Genomic DNA, 16,073 nt, shown 5'->3' with positions numbered 1-16,073 from the left:
TATAACGAACGAACATTTCACAGACAGCAACATTGAATATGGCGGCGGACCCTAATCTTCTCCGAGCGGATAAATCGCTTGGTTTGTTAACTACGAAGTTTGTGGATCTTCTCAAAGGTGCTCAAGATGGAATACTCGATCTCAAGCAGGTACGTAGCTATGATTCAAGCATCGTTTTCTGTTCTGATTTGACCCCAACTAGTCACCGGTACTTCGGCGGGAGCCGATTCAAATTTGGGTTGGCCGCGTCTTGGACCCGAATGAAGCCGCCAAGTTCAAATTTCACCCCTGACATGAGAACGACGCCAGATGGGCGGGGGCGATCCTCACGGTACTACTGAAGGAAGCCCCGATCTAAAGGAAATTAACGCCATCAACAGCAACGCTCGACCAGGTGTAGTCATATTTGTCAACAAACCACCTCATCTTGACGCTTAGAGTCAGCGACGTTCGATTTGGACGGCGCACCCGCCACAAACAATTGTGTTATGAAGGGGTTTGCAGCCGTTCTAAGCGGAAGATCACGGGGTAGCCTTCATGTAGCAGTTCCCGTAATAGGTTAGTGGGTAACGTATTTGCCTGCTAATCTTAGGGACACGTGGTGATCTGGATTCGAATTCCGGCATAGACATACTTCGTTTCGTGCAGGGAGCCACCAGCCTTACGGCGGCACCGACGTAAAACTCAAAACACATAGATTTCAGCAATGTGCATTGTGGCACTGTGCAAAAAACGAATGTATCTTCAGCAGGAAACGTTTTAGCAAAAGAACCTTTTAATACTTACTTTGGTTAGCCGGTCAGAAATATACGGGGGCGAAATCCTAACACAAAGGCACTCACTACAATGTTGTTTTGTTTAGGGTCAACAGAAAAATCAATAAAGAGAAAGCAAGGTAAAGATGTGAGTCGAACATCAATAATCACAATAAGACGTACAGTTGATCATGGAGTTCTGGGAGGAACAAATTTGACACTTTCATGAACCACCCTGTACAGCAGTTAAGGCAGCGAACTAAGAGATGGCGTAACCTTGTTAACCATTAGTGCACTTTATGCCTGTTAATAAGATAACTATATATTTACTTAAGGATAAGAAAGGCGTAGCACTTCAAGTACGTTACTAATTTTTGATAGCAAGTGCGCGTCTTTTAAATGCGGTTGCAGACAAAATCATTACCGTTACATTGCCTAATGTTTATTCTTACTGTCGTTCAGATTAGCGTTACTATCAAAGATTCGTATCAAGTATCTTACGAGAAGTAAAACAGACCGTCAGTATCGTCTAATATCACAAAAAGAGCTATTGTATTTTTCAACACCTAAATTTTTTTTAATCTCCTGGCGGTGATAGAGTTCAATGATGAGACGCTGTTGCTCATTCCTCATCGTTGAGATCTTGAAGAAAAAATCAGTGTGAACTTGTTTAGTGGATATCCAGATTCGAACATGGGCTACTTATTCATAGATGCTCGACTGATTTCACGTAGACGAAATTCTACTTTACGCCAACAATAGCTCAGACTGTAAGAACAGCAATTCCGGAACGTTTTTCACTCCAACATTTCAACTAAACGTGGCTTAGTTATAATTACTAACCTAAAATAACAAATCCCAGCAATCGAATGACTTGATAGAATAAACATTACATGTTGCTCCATCTTGTGAGTTCGGCATGATTACTTTAATTCTAAGAAATGGTTATTTATAAATTTTTCAATACCACAATTTTACTCTACTTCGTATTTCAAGTATAAATTGAGGCTAAGCTTTTTTTATAATTGTTTAGGCTGTGGACATTCTCGAGGTTCGGCAGAAGCGCAGAATATACGATATTACAAGCGTACTGGAAGGAATCGGGCTAATTGAGAAACGAACTAAAAACTCTATTATATGGAAGTAAGTGATCTTTTTCGTATGCTAGAAACTGTTGAAATGCTATATAATATGTATGTATTACTGTGCAGCATCAGAACTACGATGTTTTCCGACCAGTTATTTTTGAAACTACGTTAGAGGACTAACGAAACAAAACTGTGTACTTCCAAATCTTACGTGCATCAAACGCTCCTTACTGCTTCGTTTTTTGCTTTTTTATGTAGGGGCGGCGGTCCTGGATGTAACACGGAGGAATTGACACAGCGACGCATCGAGCTCACGGCGCAGGTGGAAGAGCAACAAGACGTAGAAGAGGCGTTAGATGAACATCTAAAGCAGGTGAAACAGTCCATTCTCAATATTCGGTAAGTTTGTAACTGGTTTACTTTTTCTTAATTTCTATTTTCTTCAGTAAAACGTGCAATTTTGTGTATAAAATAAAAAAAATTGGAGCTTTTAGTGTAAAATAGCGGCTTTAGCCAGCCATTACTTAATTTCTAACCATCATTCTCATTATACACAAGATTGTTTGTAATTTTAATGTTTAGGATAAGTTATATCTAAGCGTGCATCTTTTCCCTTTGTCAGTGCTGGGACCCTCCAGTGTTTCTGTATAATGTTGTTAAATTTTTTATTACGCCACATTGTAATGCATGTATACGCCTACTTGGATTCTTTATTATTATATTCTTGTTTTCAGAGAGGATATATCAAACAGAGGAAAGGCCTTCGTAACGTACCGTGAGCTATGGGATGTGATGGGTGGCGAAAGCTTGTTAACACTGCAGGGACCTTTAGACACAGCAGTAAAGGTAAAAAGCCACCCTTGAATGGCTTTTTCCGATATTCGCCAATTGAAAAGAGTTAGAAGTTTTCATGTTAAAAAAAAAGCTTCTTAAATTTTGATAAAAGAATTAACTATCATCGTTGTTATCTAGATTAACGGTTGCGTTTTGGTAAAATCGGTAACCTATTCTTTGAATGAGAGCTGTTGCATATTTGGTTCTTTCTTTAATCTGTTCCTTTTGGAAGGCTTTAAGCTATTTTTTTTTAGATAAATGAGAGTTTGATGGATTGTTTAAATAACATACGAAGTAACACGGTGCTTGTTTTAATAGAGCTAAAAAAATTCTGAGTTGACGTATAACTATTTAGCGTTACCTATACTCTTCTTTCTCTCGTTTAATATAGGGAAATGACAGAAGGAGATTCCTTCTGAGGTCTTGTGTCGCATACTTTTTACCTTACAACTATGTCACAAAAAGTCTATTACAAATAAAATACTAAAATAATGCATGTATTACTTAAATGTTTCTTCTTCTGCTTTACAGGTGATTGATCCACGTTCGGTTAGGGATAAAACAAACAATGGGTTCTGGGTACAATGCCGAAGCGATATGGGCCCGATTGACGTACATCTCATTGATCGCAAACCGAACGCACTGGCGAGTAATATAGCAACACTCGAGAGAAATAATGACGAAACTTCGACGGGTGGAAACGGCGAAACAGATCAAAATGTAGGCGACGCTTTAGACAGCCTAATCAAGGAGACACTTACTGACACAGAAGCCGCACGACTTAGCCCAGCTAAAAAAGTACGAACTGACCCACCTGAAGAGGAACAACAGCAGGTATCGCTCGTGTGCTGAGCAACAATGAGAACTAGATAATTATAAATAGGTTATATATATGTATACATATATATGGTGTTTTTTGTTTATTGTCACGTTAACTAACTATGTATCCTGATCTGGAATATGATAAAAGTTGCCCCTAAGCCCCTGTTTGTTGATTTTCAGGCTACAATATTCATTATCAGAAATATCCAATTAATTTAAGCCTCGTTTTATAGGTTATTCTATGGTAGAGGATAATAAATAATCTGTAAGAAAAGTACTACTTTTTTAACGATTTGCGGAATCCAGATTGTCCATTTACAAAAATAGGCCAATTCCGAAAGTATGGCGATCGTATTATCCTCGAAAGTAACAGTAGCAGCTCACAAATTCATGACGCACATAAATATATGTTTTGGGACGGCAATAACTAGGAAATATTTTAGTCGGTTTTTAGTAGCGTCGAAGCCATCCAAGGAAGGACGGCATCTTTAACTTTCTAACCACCCTCACTCACTATCGATTTTTGTTTAAGACCCCTGTCCGCAAACGGAGAAGTTCAACAGCGGCGAACGAAGGTCAACTGCGAAAGCAGGTCAAGAAGACAGACGACGACGACGACGATACAACTGTTATCGGCAGTACACAGGTCCCCAGCGAGGAGGAACCGCACGATATTCTGAGGGTATTTTAACACAATTTTTTCGTTTTCACCCTGCTTCAGTATTTTTATTAGGGATATATGAACACAGATAAATTCACTATATATCTTATAAAGCTAGTAGTTATCTATGTACTCTACAAAATTCAGGGTGTTAAGGTACTACTGCCATTTTACACTCATTCGTTATGAACGGCATGTCTTATTGTGGCAGCTTACCATCTCAAATCCACAACGAGATGGCAAACTTACTATTTAGTAAATTTGCCATCTGCTTTCAATAGTATCTTACGCATCATGTCAAGCTTTACAACAAACGTTTTTGTTTATTTTTGTCCTATACTTTTCAGGCATTGATTGAGTACGATTCACTATTAACGTCAAATCCACCGCCGTTTGTCATACTCTCACCTGCGCCTAGCGAAAACGACTTTAATTATACGCTCGATCCGGCAGAAGGGATCTGTGACTTGTTTGGCGAGGAGTAAAGTGAGAGGGCTTTCCAAGCTTCTTTCGGCCATTGTGCAGATACCGTGACAACGAGGAAAACTAAATTAGTTTGCCTGGCTTTTTCCCGTTTGTTGTAGTATATAATAGTAATTTTGTTGCTGTAGTTTTTGCGGCTAGCCCTTCACTTTCTTGTATGCACTGCGTGAGCAAGTTGATTAAATTTTTTCCAAGCAAGCACGCAAATAACTGTAGCACTGCTATGCGTAGAGAGAGTTGGGCAACTTTCCTATTTCGTATAGAAACCTCCCTCTAGAACAGCATCTCAATGTAAAAATGAACATATGCAATTGTCGTCAGCGAGACTGTAGCAGGCAGTCCGGCGGATAGCTAAAGGATTGGGGAGGGGTATAACATTTGATGATGTATTTATTAATATGTGTCGGTGACCCGGGTGTTCACCACGTCGTTTAAGTTGTAAATACCTACAAAAAGATCACATGTGAAATAAATAATGAATGAAAACAAAGTATCACCCCTATACCGCCTCTCCATACTTTTATTTACATATAATATATATATATATATATATACGCTTGTCTGGAAACAGCGTCTCTGCGCTCCATATCTGTGCCACGATATTCAGTGTCCCTATTATACCCACGATAATAGTATAAACTTTCCACGCGAGAGCTATCTCTTCCATTTTTTTTTTATAAAACTTTAATTACAAAACTACAATGGTACCGTGCTCCACGACTTTGTAGATTTACAACAACGTTGTAGAACTACGTTGTCGTAGACATTGGCAGGAGCTGTACGGATTGAGGATCAAGTGGATTGTAATATATTCCCAACTGGTTGACAAAGCTTGGAAAACGTGTTACGCTGTCAGAACTGCTTTAACAGTTCAACGTTTTACTACGCAAGATTAGTTTGCTAATCTGCTGCACAGAATATAATATTGTGTGGCCATGTACTGTGCTGGACCAGCGTGGCCATCGGTGTGGAATAGTCTGGTGTCTTATTAAAACTTCGACTAATTATCATGCTGTTGGTATACGCTTTCATGACCAAGACGCCTTTTTAAAGCTCGGTGCGCTTGGCCGGATTAGGTTCATCGTCTTCAAGAGACACATCAGATAGATCAATATCCTCTGGTTCTTCCAATTTGCCATCTTTACCATCCCAAGCTTGGATCGATTCGACCTTCGGCAGTTTGGCGCCCGCTACAGGTGCGCTACGGCCTCTTCCGAAGGACACCTCCCGAAGGAACTCACTGATGCCGTCGAAAGAAAAGGAGCCGCGCATAAGCGAGTATTTCATCTTGCGCGAGTTGACCACAGCTAGAGCTGGGTAGCCAAAACCGCCGATTTCTAGGGCCTCCTCGAGTTTCGGCTGAGCCATGGCCTCGGACCACAACCAACCCCACTTCTGCTTCTTGAATTTCTCCGCGAGGCTTTTAAGGTCAGTGATGAAGTTATTACGGCATTCCGATTGGCAGTCAAGTATGTGCGGTAGAACGGCCACCACACATAGTTGGTTATCAGTGCATGCATCGATGAGTAGTTTTTCATTTGTGAGCTGAATTACTTCAGGCGGTGGAGCGTTTTCGAGCGCTTTCTCCGATGCCCAGGCAACGATGTCATCGGCAGTTCGACCACCGTTATACTCTTCGGCAGATGACCGATCCTTTGGTCCAGCCGGGAAATATTTGATAGTAGGATATCCGCGAACGCCATATTCCTGGGCTAGTTCTTGGTACACAGTAGCATCAACCGCACCGAGTTTCACTTGACCCCTCAGCTGTGTGGCCGCTTTAGCCCAGTGTGGTGCAAGATTTTTACAGTGACCACACCATGGTGCGAAGAACTCAACCAGCCAAAGATCTTTCGAATCAAGGACCAGCTTTTTGAAGTTCTCTGCGGTTAGTTGCACAACATCTTTATCATTTTCAGATCCTCCTGTCCCAGAAGAACCGCTAGAAGAGCTTCCTCTGCCAAGCCTCTTGTTGACAACATTCTTCAGTTCTCTCAGGGCAGCGTCAACAAGTCCGTCAGCGGTACGTGCTCCTTGATACTCGATGGGTTTTGAGTTCCCAGGAATAAATATTTTGATCGTTGGGAATCCACGAATTCCATATTGACCACCTGTTTAGGACCAATCAAATACAGATTAGATAAATAGAAAAACCCAGCAAATGATACCGATACCTACGAAAGAATAGTACGATTATTAAAGGACACGGTTTATCAATTCAGAATTTTGTTTAGCAAGAGATATTGTATTGAACTGATTTTATCTTGCAAAAGAGAAGAACTAGTTTCGGAAGAACAAAGCTTCCAAGCATTATTTTTTAAGACCATCAGATTCCGATTATCACCGATTCTCTTTAAATATTACGAAATCAATGGTAATAACAGACCGATTGATTTATGTTGGTCCGCGTCGATAGCTCCAATTTTCACAACGCCTTTGAGAGCTCGTGCTGCTTTCTTATATTCAGGGGCCAGATTTTTACAGTGACCGCACCACGGGGCGAAGAATTCGACAATCCAGACTTCATCACTGTTTTGCACCCGATTTCGGAAGTTGCTGTCTGTCAGCTGTGAGAGATAAGTATTATCTCAATTACTATGTCGAAACTTCTTGAAACGCGATGTTATTAAAGACGTAAAAAAACCGATAGGAACAAACTAGGCCAACTATTTAGCCCTGGCCTAGGTAAAACGCTGTCAGCTTGTATTGACACTGTCTAACTAATCAGCTGAGCGGTCACATGTTCTATGCGGCAAAACATGATTTTTAATGACTTGTCGTTCTCAATCGTGTTTTTGCCGTAAATCTACGAAAAATCATTTCACGTTCGAAATATATTCCTGAACTCTACTAGTAAAATCAAAAGGATCATTATCATTTAGGGGCCAACTTGGCCTACAAGTCACTAAGAATCAAAGGTGTTGTAGTTCTTAATTAGAAATGATATATATATATAAGGGTGATTTATTGCTTGTGTTTTTGTTCTGTAAAATCAAGGTTTAATAAAGGTGTAATTCACGGGCAAAATAAAAAGGCGTAGAATCACGGGCCATGCCGTACACGTGCGCAAAAGCATGGATGTTATATTCAATAAAACTAACAACAAAGACAAAACAGAACCAATAATTCTAAACAAAATCTTTCTAACTTAGTCTTAAATGCATCGAGCCCTTTATTTGCTTAATTGTTCAGTAATCCAAAAATGGACAAACGTATGCGAGATAACTATTTCCCAAAGCGTTCATTTAGACCCATGAAGCAGTTCTCCGAAAGAAGCACTAGTACGGGTAAAACCACTCTGATAGGATTTTGGTCATTCGCCGTTTCCAAATATGTTCGTGGCCCTAGTTTACACGAGTAACTATTCCACCGAGTTGCATTAACGCGCATATATCGTATCACAACAGTCAAGCAATGCAGAATTCTCTATATTCAAGTGACCCAAAATGCCTTTTGCTACACAACAATAATACAATACAAAATACTTATTGCAGGTTGAGTTTAGTTTCGCTAAGCCAACGTGTACTTTTGACTAAACCCTCTACATAGCATCTATAAATAAAATCGCTGTATAAGAAAAAAGTTTACGCAGATGCATTTAGGATTAAGGATTTCTGCTTATACGTGACAACAGTCAGAAATAACAGAAGGGATTGCGCATTAAACACCATCCCTTGGAGCGCGATGCGTCAATACACAACCATCCATGCTTCCCAATGGAGCTAGAGATCTAAGGATTGCACTGCAAATGCACATACCTCAACAACGTCGTCCCGTGAGTCGTACAGTGCCGCCGCCCTACATATCAAGACAGATATCAACAAAAAGACACACCTCATCATTTTCGAGCTCCAGTCTTAATTACGCACCTTCCGAGGCTACTCTGGCTAAACTTCAGCACACTCAGAACAACGCTATGCTGCCTTGAAGGCTGTTCGTCCAAATGGTGCTGATTACGGACTAAACAAACCAACCGGCTTCTTTGGCGTGTCAGCTGCCCGCGTGGTGAAACCCTATTGGCTGTGACGTCATATGGCGGGAAAATTTAAAATTGGCTTGCATAAAATGGGTTATTAGGTTATGGAAACTGTGATAACTGCTAGTTCTTAATATTATTATCATCATACCTTTAATCAATGTATGACGCACCTGTAATTACATAAGCGCAATAAAGGACGGCCTAGTAAAAGATCAAAGCTAGAGTACCATTCAACAAAATCATCATTAAAAGAATGTTTTTGCTGACAGTTAGGAAGGAAGTGAACTATTATTCCATATTGTAAAATAAGTGTATCCACATGTAGAGCGTATAGTTTCTGCTGTGAAATCGCCTATGCAAAAATCAACAAGACACATTTCCTGGCGTCTTTGTTAGTTTTAGTTATTTGCCAAATTAAAATCAAGTCGCTTCCGTTAAGCTGGCCTTTGTTCGTTGCTGCCATTCATTTCATGCTTTGAATTGATGGCATTTAAGTATCGTCGAAAAATGTGTAAATGTAGTCCATTTAATGGGGTCTGTGTGTAAAACTGCCTCACTTGTCCACAGCTGGGTGAAACCGTATTAAGATTGTGTAAAGCATGATACCAATGCCTGCATGCTGGGATACGCGAGATTGTCATCGAGTCTACACTTAATAGTCTGGAATAAGCGACGGTCTCCAGTTTTCCAACCTATCTGCCACTTCTGACTATAACCATTTCTTCATTGTTTCCGCATTGTTGCTGTTTTAACTGTCCATAAATCCATATCGTTCTGCTCTTTCCTCCATCAAAAAGTCTTTGGACCACATATTCGCTAGTAGAATCTATGAAACAAGTGTTACTCCACCTATAGTCAACGCGATCAAATTTTGAATCGTTTCTTCAATACAAGAAAGCGTATGCTAGCCATTTTGGTCTTGGTTATGTTTTTGAGCTGAAGTTTGAAGCAGTTAGATCAGTGGCACACGACTGATCCTTTAAGTCGAAGGACAACAAAGGTCGCCGTAGCCGGCGCAGCTATAGTGTTAGTTCCTGTTGGTAAACGATCAAATGACATCATCAAATGTTGTTATCGTTTACGAACTGTGAGGCCATACATGACTTTGTAGCGAAAACATTTTGTGTTGAGTCTGATTTATAGCAAGTGCTATTAATAGACTGTACGCTACTCGAATGAGTGTGAAGGCTACGTACAGACAAATGCTGTGTCTTTTTAAGGAAGGAAGACTATGATCGTTTATGGACCATCTATCTGTTGTTGATAGTGGCACAACAGCGCGTCCATTTGGTGAGCTGTTAATGCCAATTGTGATATTTGGCGCTATGTTTCTTTAAAAAAAAAAGTACGGCATAAACTAATACTTTTAAATGAACCCGTTGTATAGAGATTAAGGTTGATCCGCAATATGTGCCAATGATAACAAAAGTATGATTAATAAAGTTCCATCGTGAAGGCTCCGGGGAATCGTATTTGCGCGGCAAGAATCATTCTGTATAGCTAATATATACAATCGCGTTCTTGTTAATGATTGTTATTTCGACCTCATTTAGATACCGGACCCAAAACTCAAACATAAAGCGTGCAACTTGAGGATCGAAAACATATCATTCCAATTGCTTCCGATGAAGTTGGTTTCTTTCTTTCTGTTATGCGTTTTATTGCTACATGAACAACATGAAAGCAATCTCCGTTTATGTAAACTTGCATTTATTAAAATATCCTGTATGATTACTCTGCTGCTGTATAATAACAACCAATTATGGTATAGATTATTTGCTCGCAACAGTAGTGCTCTGTGGTTTTTTTTGTTGTTCAAGTTATTGATAAGCGCTTTCCTAGTTATTAGAATCGCTTAGGGAATAACAAAATACACTTCATAATATCATACGAACAAAAAATTCGATATATATATATCTTAGTTGGGTGAGTCATGCAAGTGGTGCTAGCTCTACAAGAAAAAACAGCATCCTTGGTTAAGCGTAGTTTGCCTTATATTTCCATGAGTAGATGTCATTTATATATTAGCGAGAGAAAACAATTGATGTAGTAACTGCTGAGATTGATGCCACATCTATGTCAAATTTAATAATATTGACAACGTATAGTTAGCTCATTCTGGATAATGTTTAGTGAATTATTCATTAATAAATTACTTTATGATGTTAATGTTTGTGTTGTCATATTTATATATGAAATGAGGTGTGCCAAGCTTCAAGTACAGTGAGACCATCAACCTAGTCAAAGGCTACCACCGGCAGAAACACCGGCATTGTATCCTGACTAAATAGCGTAATTTTTACGGTAAGTTTATTTTCGACTTTAGCTTACCGATGAGCCAGTGTGAACCCTTAGGATGCATTTTTAAGACCTTCTTCTGAGTAGATCATTTTTTTTAATTCCTTTATCACATTAAAGCTAACTGATGTCACACTGCGGCACTTGAGTATAGTACCGTTTTGCAAGCGAACGTTCGATTAAAGCAGAAGGCAGTTAGAAGCTTGTGTACGGCAACTTGTATTTCGCCTCTGTGTAAAAATCATTACAATAAGCCAACGATGATCGGTCGCACTGTCCTCAATGCGTGGCGCTCTAAGGCCACTCCTTCCGTGTCGTCGTCGTCGTCACCGTCGTCGAACCTAGTAAAGCATTGTCAACTCCTTGTGGTAGGAGGAGGTTCAGGTGGCTTGGGCGCGACTGCCATTCTCGGAAACAAGTTCAAGACCATCGTCGTTGAACCCGGCGATTTTCACTACTATCAGCCGTACTTCACTTTTGTTGGTGTCGGACTTAAGCAGCTGAACGAATGCCGCCTGCCAATGCGAAAGGTACCTGAAAACAACTGGATTGAATCTTAAAAACGTTTATGAAAACACTATGTATTAAATGCTATGTGTTAAATAATTGCCAGTTGATTTAGTTGATGAATGATAGAAGGAATTTAACGCATGACTATCTAGGGCATATAGGCCAGTTTAGTTTAATTTTCCGTACTAAATGCGGTTATCAAAATCGACATGTAACGTGTCTGCGTTTTAAATATATATATATATATATATACACACGTACACAGAACTTCCCGGGAAGTCCCGTATATGCGACTGAAGCTAACATCGATACTTGTCTTGTATTTGCTGCACACTTTGATTCCTATTCTCTGCTTTTCTTTTAGGTGATACCGCTCTATGCGCAGTGGATAAAGGAGAGCGTATCTAGTTTTGAGCCGATACAAGATCTTGTTATAACAGACTCTGGGACAATAATCAAATACGATATTCTTATCGTAGCTACCGGAATTTATCCAGCTTTTTCAAAAATTCCCGGCCTTATCGAAGCTTTAAAAACACCTAATGTCGGTTCTAACTACACTCCCGAAACGGTGACAAAAACCTTTAGTGCGTTACGCAACTTCAAGCATGGCAATGCTGTCTTTACATACCCATCGACGCCCATCAAATGTCCTGGTGCTCCACAGAAAGCCGTCTATTTAAGCGACGAGTATCTACGAAAGCAAGGAAAGCGGGATAAGGCGAATCTTATTTATAATACAGCTAGCGAGGTACTTTTTGGTGTGAAGAAGTACGCCGATTCGTTATGGCAGGTTGCCAATAAAAAGGGCATCAAAGTAAACCTTCACCACAAGCTTGTGCAGGTCGAACCAGGTCAGCAAAAAGCTATCTTTGAGCAGACACAGGGAGATGTGAAAAAACGAGTTTCAGTAGATTACGAAATGCTTCATGTCACCCCACCGATGTTTCCTGTAGAGGCCACTGCAAAGAGTCCTTTAGCTGACAGCGCAGGCTTCGTCGATATTAACAGGCGAACGCTCCAACACAACACGTTCAAGAATGTGTTTGCCATCGGCGACTGTACCGCGCACCTTCCAAAAACTGCCGCAGCAGTCGCTGCCTCATTGGCCATATTAGATGAAAATGTGAGGGCCTTTAACTCTGGCAAAGACATCAAAGCGTATTATAACGGATACACATCTTGTCCACTTACTACTGGCTTCAATAAGTGTATCCTTGCCGGTAAATATCTTGTTTTAGAGAGAGGACATCAAATAACAATCAATCTGTACCTATCTTCCATTAATTAACCGAATCTAGAAATGCGCTTAATAATTCTTTGTTCGTGTTTATTACATGTAGCTTGTATTCTTGCATTTGTATTATATGGGCATGGCTAGCGTGCATTGAGTTTTTCCTTTAAGCGATTAATAAAATTGTTTAAGAACCGCTTGTTGGGCACGGCATCCTTAGGACATCAAAATTAACTTCGGTTTGCAATTAGGCTCAAGTTATTACGAACCGCACTATGAACCTTCTTTGTGTACTTACGGCATAACATTGAATGCTTGACGAGCGTTCTAAAAATTACATCCGCTCAAATAGGTTTTGGCACCATAAGACCATTACAGATGGCAAACTAGCTTTTCTCAAAGCGAAATTTTAGAAAGAGACGGATCTTCATGTTAAATCAGTAGCAGGAGATAACATTAGGTTGCGGCGGGACTTACGGTTATAATTACTAATGCATGATATTTTTGTCTACATTAACTTTGTTACAGAGTTTGATGGTTTCACCTCAGAACCCATGGAAACTTTCCCCATTGATCAAAGCAAAGAACGATGGAGCATGTATTATATTAAACGAGACGTTATCCCTGCGATATATTGGAAACTGTTTGTCAAAGGGAAATGGACGGGGCCTTCGACTCTACGACGCTTGATGCGCTTCGGATCTTCGTAGGAGTCTGTTATGTGTAACTATGGGCCATTATTAGTATTACCTTCCCGGCCCCTTTTCACTATCTGAATCCGTGGATTCAACTGGACTCAATACTACTTACGCGTGATTTGGGGCAAGAAAATGATACCATATGTGCTAATATATCGGGGGCATGATTGTTTGTTGTTTGCGATTTTTATAACAGCACCTACTTAAACAGTAGTAAGGAGTATGATGTTACTAAATGGTGTTAGCCAGTGGTAGTGTTGTCCAACGGGCCTTATTAAGTGTTCAGTTACTTGCGTCGCACTGAAAACATTTGCTATATAAATAGGTTTGGAAGGCTACAATGGCCTCCCAAACTTACTATGTAAAAGAGGACGGCATATGGCTCTAGATATGATCGTAGATTTTATTTTGCCAAATCATTCTCGGTCAATACGGTGTTATCAAGGGTGGAGCCCCTGCATGTTTCTATATGAATCAGAAACTTTATCTTACTCGATATGTCTAACGATTTGAAAACTACATATACAAAAAACAACTACTATTATTTAAACGAACATTATAATGCATGACTTCAAAGCCTAATTATAAATAATTGGGTTTTGAATTATTTTTATGTTATTAATAAGAAAAATATATAACGTAAGCTGTTACTTGAGTTATTACTCGTGTTCAACTTGTTATTACTTAGATAAATGAAAAAGAAATGGATTCTTATATGAGTTGTCTTCCAATAATGCAGGATACGGACTTTTAAATAAGACTTTACACGTATTTGTCGTCGAATTATAAAGGCGCATGTCGTATAATCCTGAAGGGAGTGTACCCTACCGAACAGGTCATTTATGTTTGGCCTTAATTAGTCGATCTACATGAGGAGGCTAGAAATTTCTATTTTGTATCTTAAAAGACACCCTCCGGTTTGAGTTTGTATTTGTATGACTACCTTTTGACTACACTGAACCAGGTACTTCGAAGCATAATCCACCTGATAACAGAAGCAGCAGCTGCGTGCAAAACGGAAGAGAAATTGATCGTGCGTTAATACGACGGTCTTCGCAAAATGATGGAATACCGCCAACTCAATCTGTGGTAAATAAAATTACCGTTGTTTATGTAATTGTTTAAAATAAATTAAATGTAAGTGCAGTTCGTGAAGGCGTTGTCGAAACTGCGAGATTTGTGGACAGGCCTTTCGGAGCTGGTTTACTTTACCTTTTTATTACCTTATATAAAGATATATGTTATTATGTCGAATTACATATAGAGTTGTTCTTAATTAATTAAAAAAATACTAACCTGTGTGATATTTTTATACTATTCTACGTAAAGAGAATGCTGAAAATCTTACCGAAATTTCATGTGTTGAAGTGACAGAAGAGATATAAATTGCGTGTACTACCTACTTGTGTTATCCAACACAATCCCGTACACTTCTCGCGTTTATGATCAGTTAGCGTCCTCGAAACGTGGCCACTCCAAGGGCTCCCATCAGACCCTTACCTTCTTGAACTGCCCCAGCGTCTCCCGTGTTATCCTTGCTAGCATCGTGAGCAGAACGGATTGCTTGAATCCTAGTTTCGTTTTATGTAAGCAGCTCTTCAGCCTCGTATCCAGAAAGCGGTTAAAAGGGCGTCTTGACTAGGCCCTCGCTGTACTATAATCACTGATGACGCGATTAGCTGTAGTAAGCCGCTCCTCTTGGCTACGACGAAGCGTCTACGTGTGACCGTGCTGATCTCGTACAAGAATTCTGAACGTCGGCCAGCTGTTAGAGTAAGCCTAATACAGGTCTATAGGAGGTAATCTTACATCTCCCGCGATGCGCCGTTCACATTGGTTGTTACAATCATGCAAAACCCCTCTAAAGAGCACCGCGAAGTTGGTAGCCCTTAAAAACAACAGCAGGCATCGCCTGTGCCGGCGTGGTCTGAGTAAAATAAGTACAATATCACCCAAACAGATTACGTCACTGTTTGGGGGCTTTCAGAGAGCCCTGAAGTACAGCCTATCCTACAAAGGGTTGTTTTTGCACCACATCCAAATCGAGCGTATCATGCCTCCTGGGATTCCGGTTTAGCTATCAGCACACCTCGCACCGGGTTATTACCTTTTGGAAAAAAAGTAAATCCGTCCGTTTTAAAAAATCTCTTTCGGGTTTGGGGGAAGTAAAAAATGTTCTTTCTACTTCGGTTATCAATTTCAGACCATCCTAAAACACGTGTGTTTCTGCATGCGTTTCTACCTCTTGCAGCCTCGAGGTTAAATCATAGTACAAGTAGTCAAGGCTTCATTAGGTTTTTTAAATTTCGTACGCACTGTCGTGATTAGCGCACCGCAACATCGTTACGGTAGATATCTAGCACGGCTGGAGACCCGCTGGATTGTCGATGCACAATGACAATTATAAGAGTGGTTGACGTACCTCGACAGCTTGGCGGCTTGTCCGATTAGCATCTTCGCCCTCGTAAACCATTTCTCGGATATGCTTGCGTTAATGAATACGATAGCGTATGTGATGCCCGTTTTCATGGGAATAGAAGATCTCACGTTGTTTTAATGTGATATCTTTCTACAAAAGTTGTGCGGAAGCTTATAGAAGGTCATGGGAGCCTACGCTGCAAAAAAGCCGCCAGCCTAGCTAGATAGATTCTAGAATTGAGTATCTTGAATGTACCATCGGCAACATAGTGTTACACGTTTAGTTAGGTGAA

General features: G+C 40.1%; 3 protein-coding genes across 9 annotated transcripts; 2 read left to right on the top strand and 1 right to left on the bottom strand.

Moving 5' to 3' along the window:
* The first annotated feature begins 25 nt into the window (after window positions 1-25).
* On the top strand, window positions 26-5,332 carry LOC111263540 (transcription factor E2F5). 3 transcript variants are annotated; one of them, XM_022838704.2, is made up of 7 exons: window positions 26-149; window positions 1,789-1,898; window positions 2,102-2,242; window positions 2,578-2,689; window positions 3,209-3,475; window positions 4,032-4,181; window positions 4,508-5,332. In XM_022838704.2, the coding sequence occupies exons 1-7, from the start codon at window positions 39-41 to the stop codon at window positions 4,643-4,645; spliced, it is 1,029 nt and encodes a 342-aa protein (XP_022694439.1). In that variant the 5' UTR covers window positions 26-38; the 3' UTR covers window positions 4,646-5,332. The 3 variants fall into 3 exon arrangements, with proteins under 3 accessions (XP_022694439.1, XP_022694438.1, XP_086825807.1); XM_022838703.2 differs by having other exon boundaries at window positions 3,209-3,511; XM_086969681.1 differs by lacking the exon at window positions 26-149 and adding an exon at window positions 591-903 and having other exon boundaries at window positions 3,209-3,511.
* Window positions 5,137-8,616, bottom strand: CaBP1 (Protein disulfide-isomerase A6 homolog CaBP1). The gene is made up of 3 exons (XM_022838695.2): window positions 8,402-8,616; window positions 7,030-7,210; window positions 5,137-6,754 (listed from the first exon to the last, which is right to left on the bottom strand). Exons 1-3 carry the CDS (start codon window positions 8,483-8,485, stop codon window positions 5,691-5,693), a joined length of 1,329 nt encoding a protein of 442 aa, XP_022694430.1. The 5' UTR covers window positions 8,486-8,616; the 3' UTR covers window positions 5,137-5,690.
* A 261-nt stretch (window positions 8,617-8,877) lies between these two features.
* Sqor (Sulfide quinone oxidoreductase) lies at window positions 8,878-14,621 on the top strand. Of its 5 annotated transcripts, none has more exons than XM_022838701.2 (5): window positions 8,878-9,912; window positions 10,825-10,926; window positions 11,175-11,450; window positions 11,795-12,653; window positions 14,327-14,621. In XM_022838701.2, the coding sequence occupies exons 3-5, from the start codon at window positions 11,181-11,183 to the stop codon at window positions 14,485-14,487; spliced, it is 1,290 nt and encodes a 429-aa protein (XP_022694436.1). In that variant the 5' UTR covers window positions 8,878-9,912; window positions 10,825-10,926; window positions 11,175-11,180; the 3' UTR covers window positions 14,488-14,621. The 5 variants fall into 5 exon arrangements, with proteins under 5 accessions (XP_022694436.1, XP_022694435.1, XP_022694432.1 ...); XM_022838700.2 differs by lacking the exon at window positions 14,327-14,621 and adding an exon at window positions 13,193-14,030 and having other exon boundaries at window positions 8,879-9,013; XM_022838697.2 differs by lacking the exon at window positions 14,327-14,621 and adding an exon at window positions 13,193-14,030 and having other exon boundaries at window positions 8,879-9,912; window positions 10,835-10,926.
* Window positions 14,622-16,073: the final 1,452 nt, after the last annotated feature.

Source organism: Varroa jacobsoni, unplaced genomic scaffold (genome assembly GCF_002532875.2).
Source record: "Varroa jacobsoni isolate VJ856 unplaced genomic scaffold, vjacob_1.0 scaffold_773, whole genome shotgun sequence".
Taxonomy (NCBI): domain Eukaryota; kingdom Metazoa; phylum Arthropoda; class Arachnida; order Mesostigmata; family Varroidae; genus Varroa; species Varroa jacobsoni.
This window is presented reverse-complemented; position numbering and strand designations above follow the sequence as displayed.

What these genes read in the sequence shown, in the direction of transcription:
- LOC111263540 (XM_022838703.2), top strand. Translation starts at nt 39, where the DNA reads ATGGCGGCGGACCCTAATCTTCTCCGAGCGGATAAATCGCTTGGTTTG. An exon ending in CAGTCCATTCTCAATATTCG is followed by an intron (nt 2,243 to 2,577) that starts GTAAGTTTGTAA and finishes TCTTGTTTTCAG; the next exon opens with AGAGGATATATCAAACAGAG. An exon ending in CTGAAGAGGAACAACAGCAG is followed by an intron (nt 3,512 to 4,031) that starts GTATCGCTCGTG and finishes TTTTTGTTTAAG; the next exon opens with ACCCCTGTCCGCAAACGGAG.
- CaBP1 (XM_022838695.2), bottom strand. Translation starts at nt 8,485, where the DNA reads ATGATGAGGTGTGTCTTTTTGTTGATATCTGTCTTGATATGTAGGGCG. An exon ending in CACGGGACGACGTTGTTGAG is followed by an intron (nt 7,211 to 8,401) that starts GTATGTGCATTT and finishes TATCTCTCACAG; the next exon opens with CTGACAGACAGCAACTTCCG. An exon ending in GGACCAACATAAATCAATCG is followed by an intron (nt 6,755 to 7,029) that starts GTCTGTTATTAC and finishes GGTCCTAAACAG; the next exon opens with GTGGTCAATATGGAATTCGT.
- Sqor (XM_022838700.2), top strand. Translation starts at nt 11,181, where the DNA reads ATGATCGGTCGCACTGTCCTCAATGCGTGGCGCTCTAAGGCCACTCCT. An exon ending in GCCGCCTGCCAATGCGAAAG is followed by an intron (nt 11,451 to 11,794) that starts GTACCTGAAAAC and finishes CTTTTCTTTTAG; the next exon opens with GTGATACCGCTCTATGCGCA. An exon ending in CAATAAGTGTATCCTTGCCG is followed by an intron (nt 12,654 to 13,192) that starts GTAAATATCTTG and finishes ACTTTGTTACAG; the next exon opens with AGTTTGATGGTTTCACCTCA.